The 25685-nt window shown below is 36.4% G+C and overlaps 2 protein-coding genes across 3 annotated transcripts; one reads left to right on the top strand and one right to left on the bottom strand.

Moving 5' to 3' along the window:
• Positions 1–4493: 4493 nt before the first annotated feature.
• On the bottom strand, positions 4494–12647 carry cab39l1 (calcium binding protein 39, like 1). The gene is made up of 9 exons (XM_024283335.2): positions 12506–12647; positions 10221–10365; positions 9973–10137; positions 9768–9886; positions 7636–7804; positions 7505–7564; positions 7367–7432; positions 7148–7291; positions 4494–6517 (listed from the first exon to the last, which is right to left on the bottom strand). Exons 2-9 carry the CDS (start codon positions 10335–10337, stop codon positions 6326–6328), a joined length of 1032 nt encoding a protein of 343 aa, XP_024139103.1. The 5' UTR covers positions 10338–10365; positions 12506–12647; the 3' UTR covers positions 4494–6325.
• On the top strand, positions 12515–25066 carry phf6 (PHD finger protein 6). 2 transcript variants are annotated; one of them, XM_024283334.1, is made up of 12 exons: positions 12515–12551; positions 12832–12934; positions 15918–16077; positions 17001–17102; positions 18349–18482; positions 18561–18607; positions 19071–19237; positions 19311–19454; positions 19523–19627; positions 19705–19838; positions 24169–24298; positions 24374–25066. In XM_024283334.1, the coding sequence occupies exons 3-11, from the start codon at positions 15946–15948 to the stop codon at positions 24296–24298; spliced, it is 1095 nt and encodes a 364-aa protein (XP_024139102.1). In that variant the 5' UTR covers positions 12515–12551; positions 12832–12934; positions 15918–15945; the 3' UTR covers positions 24374–25066. The 2 variants fall into 2 exon arrangements, with proteins under 2 accessions (XP_024139102.1, XP_024139101.1); XM_024283333.1 differs by lacking the exons at positions 12515–12551; positions 12832–12934 and adding an exon at positions 14354–14512.
• The last annotated feature ends 619 nt before the right edge of the window (positions 25067–25685 follow it).

The following is a 25685-nucleotide window of genomic DNA, read 5'->3' as shown; positions in this document are numbered from 1 at the left end:
TTTACACAAAACATCCTCAGATTCACATTAAGGGCCACCATAAAAAATATTAAAGAATATATATGAATAAAGTCGTAAAATTATGAGATAAAGCTTTAATCTAACAAGGAAAAAGCTTTTTTAAAAATATAGTTGGTTGTGAAAGCCTCTATCCACATTACATGCAGACTAAATCATCCATTAATGTGTATTAGAATCGATCTGCAACAATCCTTTCTACTTTTTTTGGGTTGTTTCTATTTTATTTGGTAAAAAGACTTTTGCTTCATAAATGTATGATTTTAAACTCGTAAATTCTCCGTTCACCACTTAGAAAATTATAACTTTAATTGTTGCAAAATATTGACTCTTTTACTTGTAAATCTACGGGATTATTCTAGTAAAGCTATGACTTTTTTTGTCATAATTTTGCAACTTAATGCTTGTCATTTTTTAGTTTTTCTCTTATAATTTTTCAATTTAATGCTTGTAATTTTTTTTTTGTTTTTTCTCATAATTTTACAATTTTATTCTGATAAAAATTACAACTTTTTCTCAAATTTTATAACTTAATTTTCATCATTTTTTAACCTTTTTCTCATAATTTCAAAACTCAGCTCTTGGACATTTTTTATATTTTTGCTTATAATTTTAATACTTAATTCTTGTACATTTTTGAGCTTTTTCCCATAATTTTAAAACTAAATTCTTGTACATTTTTTATATTTTTGCTCATAATTTTAAAACTTAATTCTCGTAAATTTTTGACCCTTTTCCTCATAATTTGAAAACTAAATTCTTGTACATTTTTTATATTTTTGCTCATAATTTTAAAACTTTATTCTTGTACATTTTTGAGCTTTTCCCCATAATTTTGCAACTTAATTTTTGTAAATTTTTAACCTTTTTATCTCATAATTTTACAACTGTATTATCCGAAAGTTATCATTTTTTCTCAAATTTTACAATTGTATTCTCCTAAATGTTTTTATTAATCCAGTTTTATGATGGCCTTAATACTCTCTTGTACAAATACGCAATACACAGTATATATTTGTCTATTTTTAACAAAAACTAAGCTAAAATGTGCATAATCTGTATACACTCGATAATTTATTATCTAAAAGAGGCAAGACATTTTTTCTGAATTAAGCTGTATGAATTCATGAATTGGAACAAAAAATTTTTTTTTTTTAATAATTCTGAGCTTTTTTTGTTAATTTACAGCTTATTTAAAAACAATATGTTTTACATTAGCATTTATGGACATTTAAGGAACTCTTGCTGTAAAATGAGCCCAAATAATGAACCTTCCACCACCTGGAAGCTAGACTTTTTTTTAAACTCATTAATCCTAACAATTTCCTCTCCCAATATTTATCTTTTTTCAAACAGTTTTTAAAAAAAACGTCTGGTCTTTTAATCCCTTTAACCCACTCTTAACTTTTTATAGTTCTCCTAAAACTAACTGGTGTAAAAATACTCTGTTAGGTTCATGAATTACGTTTTTTATTCCTTATTTTCTAACGCTTTAAAGCTTTAAAAGATCCAGAAAATAAAATCTTCATATGAACTCACTTTAATGCTGTTTAACGCTGAGCAGAGATGATCTGGATGAAGTTCTGATTCACTAAACATCAGAAAAAAGGTCAAATTCTCCCCAACAGACAGTAAAGTTTTTAAACTTATTAACACAGATAAACTCATGGAAATTTAATTAATTTTACGACTTTTTAACCATAATTTAGCCAAAAAAGCTGGACCCATTATTTCAGTGTCAACTCCACAACTTGATGTAGCAGGACTAGATCCAGCTGGGTTTGATTAATGTCAGTAAAGGATCCAAAATTTGTACTAAAGTGAGAGTAACTTCGCTTCAAGAAGATATTACTTGAGTAGAAGTGAAAAATAGACAAGTGTTGGGAAAAAAATTGAAAATCATTTTACATTTTTGAGTCTAAAGCAGGAAAACAAAAATAAATAATAAATATATGTTTGTGGCAGAAACTTTTACTGATGGATTGCATAAAATGTATACAAAAAGAAGGAATATTATCTTAAAAGATATTACTCAAGAAAAACACAGAAAAAAAGATTAATATTTACATGTTTTCTGTCTAAGTTGACATAAAACAGACATAAATACAAAGGAGTATTGGTTGAAGTTTTTATGACAGAAAGTTACTGATGGGTAACAAAAAAAATGTACAGAATTATTAGAGACTTTTGCTGCTTCCAGTTGGTGAAATAAACTTTAGCTTTTCTATATTATTTCAAACTAATTTTCCATTTTTTATCTTTAATAAAATAAAGAACTTTGCTTTACAAAGAATAGGTTTACTGTCTGACTGTAAAATTTGTAAATGTGGTTTTACAGTCAAAGTGGATGAAGATTAGACTCAAATTTGATTAAATCTTTCAATAATTTCCTTTTTTGGTAAATATTTATTAACACAATTCAAAAAAAGTTGTTTAAAAATTCAATTCATCAAATCAATTAGATATTCACTTTGAAAATGCAATCAAAAAACTCTTCCATTTCTATTTTAAATTGAAAAAAAAATGTTTTTAATGTGAGAATTCAAACTTTTAATAAATATTGCACATTTATTATATCACACGGTAAAGTAAAAATACTTTTTTATAAACTTAAAAAAAGGGTTTGAATAAAAAAAAATGAAACAACATTCAATAAACTATTGCAAATTGTAATAAAAACGAGCTTGTAAATTGAAATCAATTTTGGCAGTATAATTAATTCCTTAGAATAAATTGAATAAAATAAAAATCTCAGATGAAACCAGATTTTTGTAGCTATTAAAAAGAAGGATGAAGGAAACTATAATTGTTTTAATGTTTTTTTTTTTTTTTAAGTAATTGAGTAAGTCGTTACTCGACTCAAAGGCAGGGCGTTCCTCGTGACATGTGCCACTTTTGGGGGAAATTTCCACGAGCTTGAGTGGGCGGAGTTTAAACTTATGAAGCTCCATTTTAAAAAAAAAGAACTTTATCAGAAAATGTTTGAAAACATAACATAGTTTGGGTTTATGCATGAGCTAAAAAGATTTGAGATGCTTAATTATTAAAATGAATTCCGTTTTTGGTGATTTAAGCTCATTTTCCTAATTTTGGCGCAGACTGTGCGCTTTGGACGCACAGACTTAAAGCGTCTGGAGATCCTGGAGCTGCTCCTCCAGATGAATGAAAACTCGTGTGAAATTGCAAATAAGCTGCACTCTGACGCTCATTCACGCACGCGTGTCTGTGGAGTAAATAAAAGCCAATAAAAGCAGCGGTGAGCTCACCTCCGTGCGCGCTTTGCTCCGTCTCCTCCACTCTCTGCGCCTCACCATGGAGGGAGCCTGCTGCCTCCTTCTCGCTCCAAACAAAAAGTTCTGTCATGCATGAAGATTGCGGGAGCATCTTCTTTTTGTTGTTGTTTTTGTTTGTCTCTTTGTGGGGGTGGGGGCGGACGCAAATCCTCTGGTGCGTCCAGAAAGTCCTCTGAGCGCGCACGCGGTGAGACTTGATAAATAAATAAAATAGAAAAAACATATTTTCAGAGAAAAAAAAGTCCATTCATCTGGATCCGACGTGGAGCTGCAGCCTCGAGCGGGTCAGGGAAGGAAGCGCACGAGGGTTTGTGACCTGTAACCCCCCACTCTGCAACCCTGCCCCCACTGGGCCGTCTGCTGAGGTCCTGGCCAGCTTAGAGCGTGGAGACGACGCACGCAGATAATGGAGGAGGAAGACTGGACTGGAAGGTTCTAGCACAGTTTACGCAAAATAAAATACAAATATGTTAAAGTAAAAGTACTTTGCAATACTATTATCATCCAATAACATATTTAGTAATTACATTTAATAGCAATTTTATCAGATTCCTGTCATTATTATTAATTTTTCTCTTTTATTTACTCTTTGCAGGCCAAATATACAAATATTTACATACATACATACACTAAGTATTTAGGCACTCAGTCATTTTGCAAGTTCTCCCCCTTTTAAATCCTTTAGGGGATATCTAAGGGGTTGCATGTCCACTATGAGAGACATTAAATCACATTGTATGATTTTTTTTAATGTTTTTTATTTCACTGCTGCAAATAAGCATTTGGACACCTGAGAAAACCATTAATATTTGGTACGGTAGTCTTTATTTTGCAATTTCACAGTTCAAGTATTCCCAATTCCCCCAAAATAATCTTTAAAAAGTTATATTTATATCTTGGACTAACCATATTTTTTTAGTATACTAACAAAAAGAGTGACTTTCTCCAGAATAATTCAGTAAAGGTGAAACTTTTGTGTTATATTTTTAAAGTCCTAAAAATATGGTTTAATAATTACTAAATTTCAATTTAAAATACAATGAAAACAGATAGATAACATTTTAATAATGGAAGAGCATCACTTTACAGACTGATATTGTTTCCAGATTAAATTAAAACTGCTGCTGTCCTTCAAGAAATTAAAATGACAATAATAATAATAAAAAAAACACACACACAAAATAGTTGCAATAACATTTTATTTGCAAGAATTCTTTCACACTTTAATTATCCTTTATGAAGCTATGTACACTTTAAATCGCTCCTATGGTAAATAAAACATCCAGTGTGGAAAGAATATAGGGGAAAAAAAGGAAACGCAGCAAAGTAGAAACAAAAATGAAGAATTAAAACCAAAATACTGAAAACTTGAATAATTGTGAAGTATAATAACCAATCATTGTGTCTGTATAATAATAATAATAATGTGTGGGATTAAAGAGTTAAGGCTTCAAAAATGCGGTTTCTGTACAACTAATTCAAGGTGCCAGTTGTTGTCAACAGCGCCCTCTGGTGGGCCGGCTGTGAACACCAAAGTGCATGTCAGGACTGACCTCAAATTCCACATTAGTACAGATATTTACAACCCAAATGCTATTTAAAAAAAATAGTAATAGGCTTTAAAGCAAAAATGATGTCAAACGCTTTTGACTAAAACCACTTTGCAGTTTGTTAGGAATGTTTATTTTAACAAAACAAAGAATTATTTAAAAAAAAAATGGAAATTGGGCCACAAATTTGCAGTTATTTCAATTATTTAGATAACTGATCCTGACCTTTTTATTCGTCTTACATCACAGTCTAAAAGTCAGTCATTTAAAAAAATAAAACCACTTTTTCCATTTTGACTTTGGTTTAATTAGAAATTATGATTATCCGTTAAATTGCTTTAAATAAGTTAAACTTTATTACAAACAACTACACTTAGATTCATAGTCGTCTCAACCCTCCAGAACACGTTTAAAAAAAAATAAAAAAAAAGAAAATTTGGCTTTATTTTGTAAAAACGAGGCTGCACTTCCTGTTCAAGTCCAATCTTCTCATGTCTGAATCTGCACAGGAGTTTCTGCCGTTTAATAAAATATTCTGCATAAGAGAGCAAGTAGGAAAATAAAAAATAAAAGAGGACACAGCATTTGCAAACTCCATGAGGTATATGCTTAAAGACTGTACATTTAAACGCCACTTTCAGGCTTTTGTTTGGGTAATGAAGGCAGAGGGGAAATGCTTCAGCCAAAACCTGCACCACATTAAGCGTCACTTCCGCTCTACATGTTTGTGAGTGTTACTGCTCTACTGTTTATTATGTAACCCTCATGTTTAGAGCTCGTCCGGTCGGATCAATCGACCAGATGGTTTTTGGGGGGGTGGCAGATCCTCTCTCTCCGTTTCAGTCATTTAAGCGGTGCGGGGCACAGCCTCAAAAAACTGAATTGATCGGCTCCCCGCTGCCTTCTGCGAACGCTAGCGCTGCAGAAGTCGATCCTGACTTCTGCAAAAGCACACCGAGTGCTGAGCGGGCCGCTATGAAGCCCGCGTTTCTAAAGGCCGCTCGAGTCTCAGCGCACAAAAAAAAAAAACAATAAAAAGGCAAATAATGAAGCAAACCTAAGCATTCAGGTAAAGTAAGCAGTTCACCAGGAAAATATAATAGAAAAATAATATATTTAACTCTCAACAGCATTTCAATCTCTACAATATGGAGAATGTGGCGTTCATGAACGTGTCAGAGGCTGTTTTTAGGAGTTTCCACCAGCATCAATACGTGTGGAAAAGTAACAGTTTAAGGTCCGACTTCACGAGAACTGAGGAAAGAAATCTCACTTATATGAAATAAGAAGCTCTGAGGATTAAATAACAGGATCTTGGCCCATTTAGGTTGAGGGTTGAATCACCTCTGCATCAAACCAGAAAGCCAAGAGAGTAATTTTAACATGTTTCCCTATATCTTATACTTTAATTCAAAACTTAACGCGTGTTCTTGGACTCACTTTGACCCAGTAGGGACTTTTATTTTAAGGCTCCTCTGGTGTGGTGGGTCGCTTTAGATCCCGAATCTGCTTGATCAAGTAGTTTTTCTCGTCGCAGAACTGCTCGTCCTCGGATCTGTCCGTCTGGAAGTGGCTCAGGAACTCCACCAGCTTGGTCTGGTTCTTCAGCAGGATGTCCAGCACGGGCTGAGTCTTGTTGGGGTTGGCAACAAACACCTGCGAGGGACAGATGTGGGGGTACGTTTGGTGACGTTTTCAAGTTCAAGATTTCAGACGGGAGGAAATAGCAATCATAAAAGACTAAATTTTCTACATTTTCTTGTAGCATTTTTTCTGATGATGAAGGACATTTATAAAGAAAATTAAGCTCAAAATTGCATTTCTGAGTATTTCTTTATTCAAATCGTTGTGAATCAGGAGCAAACAACAACAACAACAACAAAAAAATCAGATGAGGTCACAAGTCCACAAAGTTTAAAGTGTCTCTAAAGTGTTCATTGTTTAATCTGTAAAGTGACATTTCACTGTAGAAGTTACACAGAATTGTCATAATTCCTGTTTAGTAACTAGAAATCTCATGTGCCAGAAGCAGAATCCCTGATTGGTTGGCTCCCAAATCACATGGCAGGATCTCAGATGGCGTCTGTACGTTGACGTAACATTGAAACCCGCAGATCGAATCGTGTCTGGTGTGAATGCAGCATCAGAATTCTAGCGGGGACCCATCGTCACAAGCTGCTGGTTTTCATCCGATCCATCACGGTTTTAATCTTACATTCTTTCATAAATGTCCTCCAAACATGATTTTCATTGGAGTGGGCTTGAGGTTCAGGGTTGTATGCTCACCTTAAAGACGTGAAAGGCTTCAAACTGGATGTTCCGGCTGTTATCTCTCAACATGTTCATCATCAGCTTCAGATTCTCCGACCTGCTGATGTACTTGGTCATAACAGTGAAGTTGTGTCTGTCCAGGAGAAGTTCCCCGAGAAGCTACAAGAAAGAGTAAATATTGAAAAATGAACAGATAAAACTGTGGCTTCGATTCAACAGAGCAGGAGGGAGTACCTTCAAAGACTGCCGCTTGGTGACGTAGTTGTCAGAATGCAGGAGCTTTTCATAATCTGTAAACACCTGAGACATTTGAGGAGAGCAGTGAGCACCAGCAGGATCATCTGTTTTGAAACAACAGTCGGAAAAACTCACTCTGTCATAATTTTTCTCCAGGAAATCCGCACACATAATCTTGTGTCTTGTAAGAAGATCCTGATTAGAAACATAGAAGTCCAGTTAAATCCGATTTGATAGACGTTTTCTACGGGAGTAGGAACGGGTACCTTAAAGGAGGCGAAGGCATCAGAGGCGATGTCAAAGGTTGAGAGCTCGACGTAACGGAAGAAGCAGAAGAAATCCTCGGAGTAGAGCACCGTCCTGGCCAGAGGCTCGTGGCGCAGGCACTCTCTCAGCATCATGCCGCAGTTCAGAGCCACCTCCGGGTTCTCGTATCTGCACGGGTTCAGACACGTCAGAAGAGACATTAGGCATCATCACACACCCACTATTAAAAAGTTACACAGCAGTAAGAAACAGGCCCTAAAAAGTCATTAGAAACACTTAATCTGTTGGGCTATGCCATGTGTGACGAGGTTGTTTTAGTGTCTGAGGGACAGACGATTCACCTCACACGGTAAGGAAGTGCAGAATAATCTGCCACGTGAGCGTTAAATGTCAGCTTTTTGAAGTTAGCCTCAGACAATCAAACCCAAAGGTCGTCTTTGTAGATGTGACATTTTCAGATTTGGGTTCAAAAACAAAAGCAGCAGAAATCCGTCAGCCTGCCGCGGCGGCTGGCTGAGGCTGCGTTTCATCCGCCGGCACAACGGTCAACACCGACGCTGTGTAACCAAAACAGAGCTGCTGCGAGTGGGCAGTGAAGGCTGAGGATTTTCAAAGCGGTGAAACCTGCTCTCTACTATCTGTGAGCTCATCGACATGTGTAACCCAGAGGCGAGAGCAACAAGTTCCTGCGTGTTCCTCTCAGAGGGTTTGAGACGGCCCAGGTGGAGAAACACCGACGAGTTTACAGACACCATTACCTCTGAAAAAGACAGATTAATGTTTTTCTGCAAATCCAGGAGAGGAGGAAGTGAACCAAATCTTTATAACCAGTTTGTTGGTCGTGTTGCCTCACAATAAAATGCTTTGAATTTTCAGTTTGATGAATCTATCTGTTCCATAGGTTTATAGACACCACAGAGTGCACAAGGATATTCAATAAACACATAAATGCAGAATTCAAACTCATTTCTGTGGTAAACACAGAGTGCAGCTAAACTGATGTGTGAAGCTAGTTGATCGTTTATTCATCTTTGCAAATTTGGTTTAGTTCAAACATTTTGAGCAAAAGAAACCTTAAAAATGTCATCCAGGCGCCATCTTTAATCATCGACTTTTCTGATTATTAGATAAGCAATTTCACCTTTTCAAACCATTTCCTCAAATAACTACAAGATATTTGAAATCACGTTTACATTGCGTTCCTCTCATTTCCTTTGGACTGCTGGACAGTACCGGTTCATTCCCACTATTGCTAAATTGCACCAAAGTTTAGTTGCCAGGGAAGCAAAGCCTCACTCTCAGACGGGTTTGGAGCTTTCAGCTGACCTTCAGAGGACTCTGGTGCAGAACAAACATCCTTGTGTGAAGGTAGCTAAACCCTGTCACCAGCAGCAGGAAATAACACACACTCTTTATTACTTTATAGTGTTAAATATCAGCTACAGCTCCGGTTTTAAGGGCTTAAAGACACTTGATCATCTTTGATCTACTTTAGAAGTGATCTTTTAATTATGATTATGACGTTTTTAGTCTAAAAAAAGTTTGGAGCCAGATGCCAGCTCGGACGAGGAAAACAAAGACGTTCATGGATCTACTTGTCTACCAGTGGATGCATCAGAATGGATTAACATGTTAAGGGACTTTAGGGGTTGTTCATCTATCAATACTGCCAATGTACTATTTTTCCACACCTACAGTTCACCGTTTAGCTGATTTTCTTTTGCAACATTTAGCATTCTTTTATTTTTTTACATTTACAGGTTTGAACTTTGAAAAAAGACAATGTTCATGTCTGTCTGATAAAAGTGTATTAAATGTGTAGTGAGAAGTTTTATAGCCTTAAGACATATATAATCAAAAAAAAAAAAAGTGATTTTCCAAATTATGCTTAGAACGCAACTTTTGACTAACGAGTAACAACAACAACAACAAATTTTCATCAATTTATTTAAAAATTAAAGAGTAGACTGAATTATTTACATGTGGAAATGTTTTCAAGTCTCTATTTCAAACTATCTGAGTAAAGAAAAACTATTTCAATTCTTGACTCATTTAAATAGAGACCTGTGTGAACCAAAGTGGCTCAGTCAGGTCTGTTTAAGATCACATATCAAATTCCTGCACTACTCACCCTTTCAGAAGCATGAAGAGGATCTCTGGGTGTGTAGAGATGTATTCAACTGTGGGTGTGCGAGTGCCGATCTGGCGTCTCACAATGTTGCTGAACAACTGAACCACATCCTTCTTTCCCTGGAGAAGAACAAGAGGCGGTAATTAAAGCAAATACAGCAGTTTATTTAAGTCAAACATTCCTGGAGCCGGAGAAGAAACCTCACCTCAAAGTCGATCTTCTGCAGGTTCGCTATGAGAGCGATCAGCAGGTTGGTGTTGTACAGCTCCTGTGCGAGCTGAGCCACGGCCTCGGTTTGAGGCTCCTTGTCGCCTGTTCCACATAACACCTCCTTCAGGGAAGCGAGGTTCTTGGAAGCTTCCTCTGCAATCTTGAAAGCCCACAAGAACCATGACTGGATTTTGATCCAATTCAGAAAGGCATTTTTTTCACATGATGAGAAAGATTCCTGACCTTTTCACACTTCTTGCTGTCCCCAGCATCCAGTTTTTCCAGGGAGGCGACATTCTCCTTCAAAGTCCTCACTATTTCAGCGGGGCTCTTCTGAGACTTTCCGAAGGGAAAAGGCATGACTGAAGGCAGGTGATCGATCAAACCACTGCAACACAAAAGATCACCTGTTCAACCTCGACGAATGAGCATCAGGAAAATGCTCTCCTCTAAAGAGATTCACAGGACAGAATTTTACTATTTAAATAAAGTTTTATTCAACTTTTAATCAATCACAACTGAAAAATTCACCATAAAACAACAGTAACACAAATCAATGATCAAATACATAATTCTAAGTAGTAATGACCAGGGTAAAACATTAAAAATGTGTAAAACGCCGTTTTCAAAATGATATTTGCTCCAGTTACGTTGACATGTTTTAAACCATCTCAAATGCTTCTCCCCTGGCAGTCCCCTTTTCTCAAAAGCTGTTAGTCCAGCTGCCTCACCGAAATTCCTCTTTGATTCTCCAAAACGACTCTGCTTCTCAACACCGAGATTACAGCCAAGAAACTACTCAGGATTACTTCTCATAACCCATTTAAATAGAGTGGAATGAACAAAAAAACAATGCCTCAATGGACTTAAGACAAGATCATGTCAAAAGAAACTGAACTAATTCAATGATGATAGTTGCAAATATTTACATTTTGAATCATATCTAATATTTTTTTTGTTTGCATCTTTTAATCATTGATCACAAATCCCCCTTTAGTCCATAACCAGAACAAGTCCAGCAGGGATCGCGGTGATCTTGTGGTCCAATCCAACATGAAGAACAGAGTGACTTTTACCAACTAAAACAACAACCGTTCCAGTTTATCTGTGAAGATTCTGTCATTAAATTATGTTATCACAGGAATCTGTTCTTTAGAGAAGCTGGACTTTAAAGGTTCACTGAGAAGATATCTTCTAGGTGAGTCATTAAGGTCTAATTATCTTAAAAAAAGAATATTCTGTGTACTATTCCAGCTTGTTTCCTCAATATTTTAAGCTTTGCCTAAAATCAAAAACAAGCTAGACTTATGTCAACTTACAACAAATGTATAAAGTGGTTAATACTGTGAAACAAGGAGAGTAAATTTACAAATTTCACTTTACATATTACAGTCGACATAGTTGAAAAAACATTTAAAATATTTTTTTACTGATAAAAAAAACTAGGTAATAAAATTATAGGGTCAGAACAAGGCAGAAATTCTGGTTTGGTGAATAAATACAATGCATAAAGTAAAAAAAAAAAAACTTTAAGACATATCCCTGCCAAAATACTTCATACCCTATTAAATGTTACACAAATATATTAAATATTGATTTGTTTTACCCACTTTTAGGGACTATGAGCTGCCTCGGGGAAGTAAATGTGCTTTATAAATAAAGTTTGATTTGAAATGTTAGCTTAAACCAATAGTTTTACAAAAGTAATTTGTATCTTTATTAGATTTAATTTACTAAAAGAAAAAAAATCAAAACTTGCATTTGATAAATCATTTTTTTCATTGTTTAAGTGAAGATTGAGTCATTTTTCTAGACCTATTTAATGCTAAATCAATATGAACACTATTTTGAATAGAAAAAATGTGACAGCAACCATTATTTTAAAACCAGGGGAGATTACAAAGCAAAAAAACACATCAACATACCCTTAAAAAAAACCACATAAAGCATGTAAACTACACAGAGGGAAATGAAACGACCAGAAGTTGTTTGTGTCACTTTCACTTTAGCTGTAAGCAATGCTGGGATGAGTGGGGGGGCCCCTTCAAACGCCCGTGCTCGTGGATGTACTCACATTGGATCCGTCCGTGGCTACATCGCTTGTGAAGACTTATACATTTATATTTTTAAAACATAGTTTTTATTTTTTGAAGGACGGACATCCCAAATGCCAAGCATAAAAGTCGGCTACAGTTATTAGCGGCATATGGTTAGCATTTTTAAGCAGAAATGTTAGCGCGAAGGTAGCGACACTTTAATGAGTTCACGATGTACCAATTAAATGCGATTTTTTAAAAATCGTGCTAGATTAAAAAAAATATAACTTCAAAAGCACTACGAGTATTGTTCAAGCGCTATTTGCTACTCTTGAAATATCATTTCAAACCTATCAGGAAAGTTAAGCTAGCTTATGACCTAGTTAGCAGCGGCGAAAAACGGGCAAACTAAATGACAGATCCCAGTTTGACGTTGAGGGCCATGGAAAGTACAGCCAACAAAAAAAGCTAGCTCACGCTCGTGACACTCACCGAATAACGACCAGCTCTGAAGTTGACGAAGCCTTGGAAGTTCGAGGTTAGTTAGCAGGGTAGCAAGTTTTCCCCACTTTCTGGATTCAGCGTAACGTTACTGTGAAAAGTATGTAACGTTATCTGAGACCGGTAGCTGTCCGACATTAACTAACTAATGATAACCATAGCGACTTAATCCCGTTTATTTGTAGCTATTTTTATTAGACTTGACGTTCCAGAAAGCTGTCTGGTTTTAGCAGAAAGAGTTACTGTGCTAGCTCGTCGGACAACTTCATTTCCCTGTTCTTCTCTTTTTCTATCGATACACACGTCCTCTCATCCAGGGGACGCTGGGCGGGTATGTTGTGCCGGACTGAATGATTGGCAGCAGATCCAGCCAATCACCTTCAAGAGAACAAAAACCCAGGAACGCCCTCTGTGGCTTTGGTGCGTATGTTTTTAGACTTTACCTTTTTTCGTGTGGGTGGAAACTCATTAGGTTCTCATTAAGAACCTAAAACGGACTGCGCCGTATCACAAAACAAACAAATCCAGATTCTCAAGAAAAGATAAAACATGAAGTGAAGAAATATGTGAGAAGCAGAGTTATAAATTAGAAATTAAACATAAAAATTAGAATATTAAATGCTGATTATGATTACTTTTGTCATCTCAAACTTTTAAGGCCCAGTATTCCCTTTAAAAGTTAAATAAAAATCAAACTCCATTCGATTTATGTAAAAAATGACATGAAATTAAGAGGACTGAATATTTCCTTAATGAAATTTAGATAAACATCATGCATTAATGTGTAAATAATAAATTACATAAAACTGTGGATGCATTTAGCACAGAAACGTAGAAATGTTTTGCAGAAAACATTTTTCCATCACTTACAAGACAGCCGGAAAGGAAGTTGATAAAATAAAGTTTGACAAGTGCCCTGTAAAAACCCATGTGCTACCATTGGCTGCAACTATTGATTTTTAACAGTTTTGTTGCTGTTTGTTTTGTTATCTGGATAGGATTGTTTGTTAATAGACTGCTTGAAGTTTTTTTATTTTTATTTTTCCGTTTAAATGAAAGGGCGTAGAACTTTTTTTGTCCAGAAGTTATGTTGGCATACTGAATTTTTATCATTTCTTCCACGCATCCATTAATTATCTTTTCGCTCATTTAGAACCTGGTTGTAGGGGCAACAGTCTAAGCAAAGATTCCCAGATTTTTCTTCCCTTTTTTAATTGCTTCTCATATGAAATATATTTAGTTTGTAAATTTTCTTTAATTACTCCTTTTTGGGACAGTAGTTTTAATAATTTCCCTGTCTTATCAAAGATAACAGTCACATTCTCGTCAGTTGTTCCCTTCAAAAAAGGTTTATAGGGATCAGATTCATAACAATTTTAGAATGCTGCACCAAATTGAGCTTCTTGTAGTAACTCTAAATAATTATGATTGTGCCATACATGACCCTTCAGTCATAAATCCAACATATTTATTTTAAATTGAATCATTGAATCAAGACAAACGCAAACATTTTCTTTACTATTTGATTCATTTCACTACTTTAACCCCTTTTAAAAAACATAATTATTAAAAAAAAAAAGATGTTAACTAATGTCTGGGATATTTTAAAAACAGTATATTATAAACAACATAATTATCCAGTTTTAGTGCCCTGTGTCAAACATAAATAAATATTTTGAGATAGTTAACATTTGGACAAAGAGTAAATTCCAGCAATAGTGAGTAGGCGGAAGGTGCTCACTGATTTCTGACTTAACAAGCAGTAAAATGTGATATTATTTAAGCTCTAGTGAAAAAAACATTGCATAATGCCTTTGTTATGGCGGCTTTTATTGTGAAGGGCTATGCCGGAAGTGATGCTATGCCTCCTAGCGGCTAGCTTACCGATCGTAGCTAAAGCACACAATCACTTCTGAAGGACGGAAAGAAACGTAGTCGTTGTCCGGAACCGTTTTCTCCCTTTTGTGTCTTTTTAGCGCCGTAAGGTGAACCCAGCAGGTAAGAAGTGAAGCACGCGCTCGTGCTCGGACCCTCGCGGGACGGGTTAGTGGCCTGTAGTAGGTTCCAGGCCGTCTTTTTCTCTGTCGTAGAAGCCGTTTTCCACTGAGCTACATCACGTATGGCGCTCTTTGCTTCGAAACGGTTCGCAAAGACCCGCGCCTGTCATGATAATTCCCCGCATTTAAAGGGAAATAATCGCAGTTTTGCCGCTTTCGTCGGACACACAAACAGGCAGAAGCAACCTTTTTTCTCCTCCGTGGGCTTTTATTTTCCACCACGATGAGGCCTTAAGGAGAAGATTCGGGGCGTAGAGATGCTCGTTTTGAAGGCAGTTTTCAGTCAAAGATAGTTTGGTGGAGAAAGTGACACACACCCCCTTTAATTCAAAACTTTGACGGAGAAACGGGGGGACACGTTAGATTTATTCCGTCCTTTTCTCAAACAAAATTTAAAGCAGATTTGTGGCGACGGGCTGTAAAAAAAAGACCAGGAAGTGGAAAGGTTTAAATTTGATGTTTTATTATTTTGATTTTGGTGTGCATCGCATATTTTACGCACGCGGAGGCGCGCTGCTGTGGCCGCCGCAGTGAAATCCTGGCCCTGTTATCATGGCTGTAATGGCTCTCAATGAAAGACGTCGCAGCACACAACGATTGTCCTTTTATTTTATTCTATTCTTTAAATAAAAACACCCACTTTCCTTTTCTGGACATCTAAGGAGCTAATCTAATTTAATCCTCATCCAAAATAAGCCTGGAAGGGTGGGATTGTCAGCACATCTTTGCAGGTTTTTGCTCTCATCTGGTATAAATGATTATTTTTTGTTTAAAATTTTAAACTGATTTTAATTCTTAAGCCAATTTAAGGTGAAAAGGTAGCTATTTTTGCTGGCTAATGGGGACTCACCAGGGGGGGTTTGTCCCGGAAAAGCTGTCCTGCACCAGAAAAAGGAGACAATGTTCATGCAAATCATCACATATGTTGCAAAATGTGCAGAAATCCTTGTTTTTCCCCTTCAAGTTTACTGCTTTTAGCATCTACAGAATAGAACAAAAACAATATAAATGTTGGACACTTTTCTAGGTTTGGAGCATTTGAAATTAATTCCATGGGGATTTATTGTTCTGAACATCTGGAATAAAAACGGAAAGTGTGGGTTTTATGTTGAGAGTTGCTCTGTGAGAACTTTAGTCTGAAAACACTCCAAGTTGGCCCTTCTTTGTTTGACGTAATAGTTTAAACTTCCTTTTTGCCCAACAATCTGATGGGAAAAAACTGACTTCAATTTGGAATTTCTCGGTCAAACTTTTAAGTCAATGAAACTTTTTGATTTGTAATTAGATAAGACTTTTTGTTGGTGATTCTTATCTGGAAAGTGTTACACTTTCTCTTTTTTTTTCAGACTGAGAGCGCAGGAAAGCGTTTTGGTCATGTCGGGGCAGAAGAAAGGCGTTGCGACGCGGCAACAGAAGTGTGCCTTCTGCAGAACCAGCCGGGACAAAGAGTGCGGCCAGCTCCTGGTGTCTGACAGCCAGAAGGTGGCAGCCCACCACAAGTGCATGGTAAGGAAGGAGAGTGCAGATCCCATCCTCTCTCTGCATGTTTCCAGCTTTCCTACAAGTGGCAAAAAACCTTTTTTTTTTTAATGTTTTATGAATTACTAATTATTGTTTTCCATGTGGGGTTAAATGATCAAACCCCTGCAGGATTTAACAAAAATCAAGGCTAAAAATAGTTGATTTTTGTTATGGATGCCAAAACTTTATGTTCAAAACAGAAGCCTATATTTTACACCATTGCGTCCCTATACAGTAGTTTGTTAATATTTACTATAATATATTTAATCTTATTTTATTAATTACACCAGGCTTAGTTTGAAGCCAACTAAAAGAATTTCTTGCATATTAAATACAGGATTTTTCTGAAATTTTAGTTTTTTGTTGTTGTTTCGTAATACACAATTCATGTTTAGTAGCGAGACAAAACTGTGACCCAAAGATTACTGTTAGAACTGAGATTGTAAATCAGGGGTCTGCAACCTTCGATACTTAAAGAGCCATTGGAGTGGATTTCTTACTGAGAAACAAAGTCTGACTTCACCCTTTAGAAAATTAAAGATCCATGTTAATGTTACTATTTTCATATATATAAATAAACTGTTGCTTTTTGGCAAAAAATAAGACATTCACATAAAGCGAAAATACTACTATTTTCAACAGAGGTTTGTGTGATTCCCTTTCAAAATAAAAGACAACCTGTATCACATAGGATCATCTTATTGCAGCAAATGGAGTACTATCTGATTAAAAAAAAAAAGTTTTTTTTACTATTTGTGGTGCATTTTAGTCAGAAATTTGTAATTCTAACAAACCAAAATTAATTAAAGCTAATTGATTTTATTTTTACTGTATTTTTTGAACTACTGTAAATACTTGCATCCTTAATATTTTCTGGATTGTGTTTTTTTTTTGTTTGTTTTTTGCAGCTTTTCTCCTCAGCTTTGGTCACGTCGCACGCAGACAGTGACAACATCGGAGGCTTTTCCATTGAAGATGTTAAAAAAGAGATCAAGAGGGGAAATAAATTGGTAAGTTTGTGGCCCTTTTTCTTTTCTCCACCTGTGTTTAATGTCATTTTCTTTCAGGTTTTACAAAGAGAAATTGATGCTTGTTCACTGGATAAAAAATCCTTGAGTTTTTTTCTATGAAAAGTTTTTATTTAAATGTATATTAAGGGAAGCTTTTACTTGTGGTTTAAACTGTTGTCTTGTTTTAAAATGTTTTTTTCTTGAAAAGGAGGATTACATTGAAATTGTTCATAGCTTTTGCCTTTTCATGCATATCATTGCAAAAAGAAAAAATCAAACAAACACACATCTTCTGCATCTTAATTAAGCTGAAATGTTGATTCATTTTGTTTTGCTATTTACTAGAGGTTCTGTTTACCAATAGCTTAAAAAAATTCTAATTAGAAACTGAAAAAAAAAATGTTATCAGATTATAAACCAGAAAAATTGTGAGGATTTTTTATGTGTTTTTAAGGTCACTTATCTAAAAGATACTTTTTACATTGAAGTTTTCTTCAATTACTGTATTTCCTATCATTCCTCAATTAAAATAAAAAAACATTTTCACATGTCTAAGTTTGACTGAAAAATGAATTTTATTTACTTTTTAATGGATAAATGCCTAATTTTCCGTCTCAGAATCTAAATTTCTCATTTAGACAAAAATGAGTTAAACAATGTAACGCTGCCCTGTTTTTAGCTGCAATAAAATACTTGTGTATTGTTACTCTACTATTTTATTTATTGTTGGTGTGATTTTTAGCCAAAAAGTTGAGTTTCATTTGGTTGATTGATTTCAGCAAAGCAATAAATAACAAAGAAAGCAAGCAATTAAAGAAAAAGAAAATACAGATACATTTATTTAAGATATTAATTCATAGCTTGATTCAAAAATAAATAAAAGTGTTTTTTTAATCTTATTTATAATTGTCTCTAACCATGAATAAACATATTAGCATTCATGTATACAGCACACACAGTCTCTGTAGAATGGGTTAAAATAATTATAGAAATTACATTTTTGTTTTTTTTTTCTACTAAAATGAACACATTTAACATCCTACTTTGAGCCACATTTTATACAACGTTTTTCTTTAAATCAATCTTTAAATAAAATCACAGCTCTAAGCTTTTATATAAAAATATTCAGCTTAAACCCGAAGCTTATCTCCTGAATTTCTTAGTTTTGTTCATGTTTTTTTTTTTTTTTCTGTATTTCATATGCACAAATGTCGACCCATTTCACCCGTGTCCTCTCCCTCATCAGATGTGTTCGTCATGTCACCGACCGGGCGCCACCATCGGCTGCGACGTCAAAACCTGCAGAAGGACGTATCACTACTATTGCGCCATGAAGGACAAAGCCCAGATCAAGGAGAACCCCTCACAAGGGATTTACCTGTAAGACTCGTGTTCTGCTGAAAAACCTTCACCGGTTTTCTGTTTATGAATGAAGCTTCTGGGTTCTCTCTCTTTTAGCGTTTACTGTCGCAAACATCGGGATGCTGCTCTGGACGACGTTGAAGGTGAGGCGCCTTGTTTCTGTGCAGCTTCGCTCTACCTTTTATTAACTGAAATAACAAAGATGTTTAATTTTTGGAATAGATTTAGAATTTAAATCCCACTTTGATCATCTTTTGATGCATTTTCAAAGTGTTCCTGGTGGTCTTTTAATTATTGTGACGTTTTTAGCCAAAATAAAAAAAAACGTGTGTAGTTTTTTAGGGAGATCGTTTCTGCAGAGCAGCAGGAGTTCTTTTAGAAAATTGCTTCAGAGTCTTCCTCACTCCATCCATTTTTTTTCAAACATTTATTTGTCTGCTCCTGATTCACAAAGATTTGAATAAAGAAATACTCAAAAATGCAATTTTAATCTTAAACATTTTAATGTTAAAAAACCCAATTTTCATTGGAAATGTAATATTTAAATATTAGGAAATCTTGGTGCCGGCCTGCAAACGTCTCATAAACTTTTGGCATCATCCTTAGACGAAGAAGAAGAAGGAGATGTGGCCAACGACTCGGACTCCTCGCCTCCACAAAGCAGAGGCAGAGGGAGGTTAGAGAAGGCCCGGGCCAAGGTCGCCTCTCGCGGCCAGTCAGAAGAAAGTCGCTCCGCCTCCTCGCAAGCTGCAGACGAGGACAGCTCCTCGCACGTAAGCCGTGCAGACCGCCGCTTGAGTTTCTTTCGTGAGAGTCCGATCTGTTGACATCTGAGTGGTGTTTCAGCGGGACAGGTCCCCTCTCCGGAGCAGCCCGGCAGACAGCGGCCAGCGCTGCGGGTTCTGCCACGCCGGCGAGGAGGAGAACGAAACGAGAGGAATGCTGCACTCGGACAACTCCAAGAAAGTGGCCGCTCACTACAAGTGCATGGTGGGAGGTTTAGCCTGGACGTTTATTCAAATGCCACAAACTTTCCACTAACCTGCCGTCTCTTCCAGCTCTTTTCCTCGGGGACGGTACAGCTAACCACGACATCGCGAGCAGAATTTGGTAACTTTGATGTGAAAACGGTCATCCAAGAAATCAAGAGGGGCAAAAGAATGGTGTGGAAGACGACCCGTCTGACGTGTTGTTTTTTTTCTTTCTCCCGGCTTTGACCTTTCTGCTCTTTTGCTTCCAGAAGTGCACATTGTGCGGTCAGTTGGGCGCCACCATCGGATGTGAAATCAAGGCGTGCGTGAAGACCTACCACTATCACTGCGGCCTGCAGGACAAGGCCAAGTACATCGAAAACATGGCCCGCGGCATCTACAAGTGAGCAGAACCTACTGAACAGCATCCACTTCTGCTTGAAGGAAAAGGTGTACAGTTATGTGAATAAGTTAGAAAAGACGGTATATTTTCTCACATATTTTAACACATACTGGTACACATTGTTTAAATCAATTTGAACTTCACTGAGTGATCCAAGTGATAAAATGTGACATACATGTTTTAAGCCTATTTAAAACTTTATAAATTGTAATTTCAAAGAATAATTTAGACACTTCACACTTTTGATGGACTAATAGATGCCAAATAAAAGTGTCTCGATTCCAAACGAGCAAAGATATCTAAAAGGAGGTCCGAACTTTGACCTCCATTAAAATATGACTTTTTGTTCTGTTTTTTACATACCTGTACAGTGTTCCCTCGCTGTATTGTGGTTCACCTTTCATGGTTTTGAGTAGTTTCTTAGCGCAAATTTTCACTTTTTTTTTTTTTAATAGTTTGTTATGTTCTGCGTCCTGATTGGCTGTTGACTTTGTCAATCAATCTCCTGGCCGTGTCTGCTATACAGAATACGTTAATTTACATAAATCTTTAAACTCCATCAGAGCTTCGGTTTCATTCTATGATACTGGACTTATTTTTCTATGAAGGTTTAAATTTTGAGAGTTTAAACGAGAGAAATGTTCATGTCTGTCTGAGAAAAGTGGATAAAGTGTGTAGTGAGGAGTTTTACAGCCTTAAAACATTCTTACGTCATATTTATTGCAAGTTATTTTAGAATGTAACCACCATGATAAATGAGGAAACTCAGTACTGTACTATTCTGGATTAAGCAATATTTTTTCTTTTAGCTAGAATGTTCCCTTTAAGACTACTCCCTAACTCCTAAAAGACTATATAGTGCAGAACTATCCAGTGCCCTGCATTTTAAAACTATTCAGACACGATCTCTATTTTTTCTTTTCAAATTTTATGCTGAAGCAAAAACCTAAAAGCTAAAACCTAATTGAACATTTTATGAAGGCTATTTTTACGATTGTGTTCTGAAGATGATAACTTGGATGGTTTATATAAAATACATTTATTTTTAAAATGACAAACCATTCAAACACAATGCATTGTGGTCAACATTTGCCAATCTTGTGGGCATTGATGTTCACTGTTTGTTTGTTTGTTTTTTTTTTTTTTTGTAGAAACTTCTGGGGAAAACATAAAAATTAAAACAAACTATTGATGGACAATGACTCCATAACTCGGTTTTAAGGCAAAAAGGGATTGACTCTCAAAATTCAGACAGACAAACTCAGTTACAGTTTTACCGTTTGCCAAAAATCGCAATGACCAGGTGACAGAGAATTTGGGGACAGGAAGACGTCGTCTGTTGATCGTCAGCTTCCAACTGAACTTTAATGAGAAGAATTTGGAAACTTCTGTAAAAGATCTTTTCTATTAGAATCAAGGTCATACAGGATAATGGATATTGACTAAAATTATGAATATAAAGCAAAAGTTTAGCACAGTTAGAACATTAATATTAACAAATATTGGGAATTCTGGACTTTTTTAAAGACTCAACGTCTATTAAAAAAAAATAATAATAATGATCAGATTAGCTACTGACATTACTGTGGAGTAGTGTTCTTACCAGCATATTCAAACTCTTGGTAATATTACTGGAGATTGAAGATAACATCAACTATGTCAAAAATATGTTTTTGACTATAGAAATGTACAGATCTGTAGAACTTTATTGAGCAAACGATGGAATCAGCTTGAGATTGTCGGTGGTTTCATTCGATGTGGATCTTCTCTATAAATTAATTTTACTAAAATAATCACCCTTTTCTTTATTTCTGTTCAGTTTTGTCACTATTCATTGCTCTCTTATCGCGTTTTTTGGGGGATAATTTGTAGATGGCTAAATTTGCATGAAGCTATCGTCTACAAGTGTAAACCTCCAACATGGCGACATGTCAAAAGACGTTTTTGTTGGAGCAAAGTTGTTTGCTGCAGTCCTGTCTGACAGTTCTATGTCTGATGTTTATCAGGGTTTTTGCATGTCAGTGAACACCTGCAGTTTGAAATAATTTTTAATGGTCTTCAGTGCTTTCTGCAAGAGAATATTCTTTAGCGTAATAGAAAGATGGACTCCAGATCTCCAGCTGGTGTTTCCTGACATCTATGAAAGACATTTTAAATGTTGTGACTCTTAAGTTCCTTCTAATTACACATCAACACTTCTATTTTAAAAATGTGTGAAGAAAAAACTTATTTGCTTAGTTAATCTTTATTTATTTTTTGCAGACTTTGAGTTTCAGGCTTCATGGTGTTCTGGTGGAAATATTTCTGTCAGGGACAGTTTTGGAGACTTTCTCGTCATGTCTGGTGTCATGGTGTGCGGGAACTGCACGTCCTGTTCTCTAAAACTGAGCTGTAGGCACAGACACTTGAAACAGACCCTCAGCTTCCTCTTTTAGCTGCAGATGAGAAGGTGGCGAGGCTTCATCAGCGTCCCTCCATCCACTGGAGCATCTGCGTGATGAATAGGGATGGGTGTTGTTAAGATTTTTTTGCGATACTACTCCTCTTATTGATCTGGTATTTTTAAAGATACTTTTCTGTGCGAAAACAAGGAGGAAGAAGACTAAAAAACAAAGTATGTACATGAAAACCTTTTATTTTAGAACAAATGAAAACACAGTATTTTCATGTAACATCTAAACCAAGTAGAGCACGCATGTCCACGCTGTTGCCACGCTGCCACTCCGGCACCAATAAACAATACCGTTAAGGCTGAAACTTATCGTCTGGTAAAAATTGATGACGTGGTACGAGTAAAAAACGGTACTGCATTTTAGTGGTGAACACTTTTGATATAAAACTAAAGGATTTCAGTGAGCCATTTTTTCACAATAGGGACAACAGCATGTTGGAGCCAGACATTGTCATTAAGCATCGATTGGTCCAAGCTTATCTGAGTCTGTTTCCATAGCAACGATCATCAACAATCCCAGGAGTGTTGGAAGTCTACTGCTTTTATGATCAATTTGCAACTTGAATAACTTTCACTACAGAAAAATATCAGGATTTTTTTTCTTTCTCAATAGAAGTCGGTGCGATTTTGGCTTTTGAAGCCAGAGAATACTTCCTGTTTGGAACACCAAGGGAGAAGGGGGTCACTCAGTCCAGTTCTCATTTACAGTGAATGATTTCAAACCAGTTTAGGTGTTCTTCTGGTCTTCTTGATAAAGTTGCAACAGCCGAAGCTGTGGAGGCGGAGACTTTCAGACACAGCGTTGATCTGACTCTTGTGTTTATGCAAAGCAGAGGCTCCGTGGAGGAAAATGATTTGCCTTCGTAGAAACTAAGGACCACAATTGCTGTGCATCTACTGCAGCACATAGAGGCACTTGGGCTCCCAGCTAATGGTTGGAATCCAGTTTGTAAGCAGTTTATCCTGCAGACAAAAGCTGATTTTATGATTTTATTTTATATGAACTTTTATTCCTTCCCTTTTAGACTTATGGGGTCACATTCAAACTTGTGAGGAAAATGACTTTTTTTTTTGCTAAAATATGAATTTTTCTTAATGGTACATCTAATATCTGGTAAAAATAAATTTTGAGCATAGTGAACAACTCCCCCCCCCCAAAAAAAATTAGGACGTCACAGTGAGAGAAACCAACCATTAAAAATATGAATGGGGCCAACTGGCAAAGTGGGAAGCTTAATGATTTTCACATTTTACCACAACATGGGGAAAAGGAAACTTTTTTTTTTGGGCAACCTTTACAAATTTTCACACACATGTCAACCTTTGACCTTTGGAAGACGCCAACATCTTGAATTTCTCATAACAATCAGTTTCTACAAATGTAAGCTCCTCCTAGGGATTTCAATCGTCTCCTAACTCCTCAAGTTTCGTTAGGGGAAAACATTTTCAAACATAGCTCAAACATTTATAGCTGAAATATTGTGAAATGTTATTCCATGAATCCCTGACTCAAGCTGAACAAAATGATATAACATACAATATGAAAATATTGAGAATGTGGGCGTGGCTAACTAAAAAACCTCTGTTGCCAAGGAAATAAAAAAAATGACTTTTGCCAATTTTTCTAAAAATGATGTAAACTCGTTCATCACTCCCAGACGACCAAAAAATAAAATGGTTGCTATGGAGATAAAACTAATAGAAAAGCCGCCATTTTGGAAAAAGTGCTTTTTGATGACCGGGGTGTTGCAGCTGCTCATCCAGTTTTTTATTTTTATTATTATTACCTCAAGTAAATCATCTTAAGCCAGGTAGATCTTTTGCCAACGGCTCAAAAGCTGATTTGAAGTCAAACTTTTTTTATTTCCTCCACTTTAGACTTTATTGTAAGAACCACAGCGGCAATGAGGAGCGGGACGAAGAAGACGAAGAGCGGGAGAACCGCAGTCGAGAGAGGGCAGCGATCGATCACGGAGGAACGCCGTCCACACAAGTGAACGGCAACTAGGTCAGCACACGCAGAAACCCGAACGCTTGACATTTCCCAGCAGCACTCTGGTAACCCTCTGATGTGTCTCTGCAGGTTGGGTCCAAGAGGTTTGATGAGGAGGAAAACAGAAGACGACAGGAGTGATATTTTTTTATACCAAATCTTAGCCTCCTCACGCGGTTTAGGAGCTCCCTCAAAGACTTTTCTTCCAGTGGTTGGACGTAATGTTCCAATGTACACCAGATGTTGTCTTTATATGAAACCCTGCTTTAAAGCTTTTCACAGACCAGTGCTTCTGTTGGGCTCCGGAGGGCCTCAGCCTCATGGAAATCCACCACTAATCTCTCCAGATTGGGTTAAGGGCGCGGATTAGCAATGGACCGATCTCTGTAACTCACTGCCCACGTCCCCTCAGATTACAGGAACCGCAGCTGCTGAAGGTCTCCGGAGGACTCACTTTGAAGAGGGGTTCATTTGTTACTAGTCTCTATGAAGTCGTGCAGTTTGATTACCTTGTTTCTGTAATCGTGTCTTAATACTCTTTCATGTTAGCCATTCTTTCTTATTCGACATCTTTTGCTACGGCGTTATCTTCATGAGAACTTCTGACGGTCCGAGTTTGGAGCAGTCACGAGTTTTTGCCGGCATGCTTCCCACCCACGGAGGTGGTGTTTTTCATTTGGCTGCTGACAGGAATCGCGGAGGCCTTTAGGGGCAGCCGGCTCCTCTCTGTTCTCAACAAATGTATCCATGAATGATTTGAATAGAAAATATTTTTATTTTACACATTGATGAGTGAATTCTGTTTTTTTTAAGTGCATCCAAGGAGAGATTTGAGGGAATTATCTTTTTTATACTTTTTTTTTTTTACATTTCTGGTGATAAAAAATTAAACAACAGCATCACAAAAAACACACTTTAGTGAAATATTGCTCTACTTTCATTTATGTTCATCTAAATTTTACCAATTTTCGTTTTTTAGATTTTTATTTTGTCTAATCTTTGGGGTACAGACATTAATTTAGAATTTGTAACTTTAAAACATTTTGAGAGACAATTTATGGATGTAGTGAAGCCGTATGTGAGGATGGTTGGTGTGAGCGACGAGGATACAGAGGAGAGGACTGATGGAGATGATCCACTGGTGAGCTCAAAAGGGAAGATGATAAAGAAGACTGACATAAAAACAAAAATGTGACATTTTTAAAGTGGTCTCAAATATATAGTGAGGCAAAAAAGTGTTAACTGTGTACATTTTTCCACTTAAAAAGATGAGGCCTGTATTTATACCTCAACTATGAGACAAAATGAAAAACAAAATCAAATTTTTAAAGAATTTATTTGTAAATTATTGTAGAAAATGTCACCTACAAAAAAAAACAAGATTTGTCTCTCACCGACCTGT

The sequence above is a fragment of the Oryzias melastigma genome, linkage group LG10, assembly GCF_002922805.2.
Source record: "Oryzias melastigma strain HK-1 linkage group LG10, ASM292280v2, whole genome shotgun sequence".
In the NCBI taxonomy this organism is placed as follows: Eukaryota; Metazoa; Chordata; class Actinopteri; order Beloniformes; family Adrianichthyidae; genus Oryzias; species Oryzias melastigma.
This window is presented reverse-complemented; position numbering and strand designations above follow the sequence as displayed.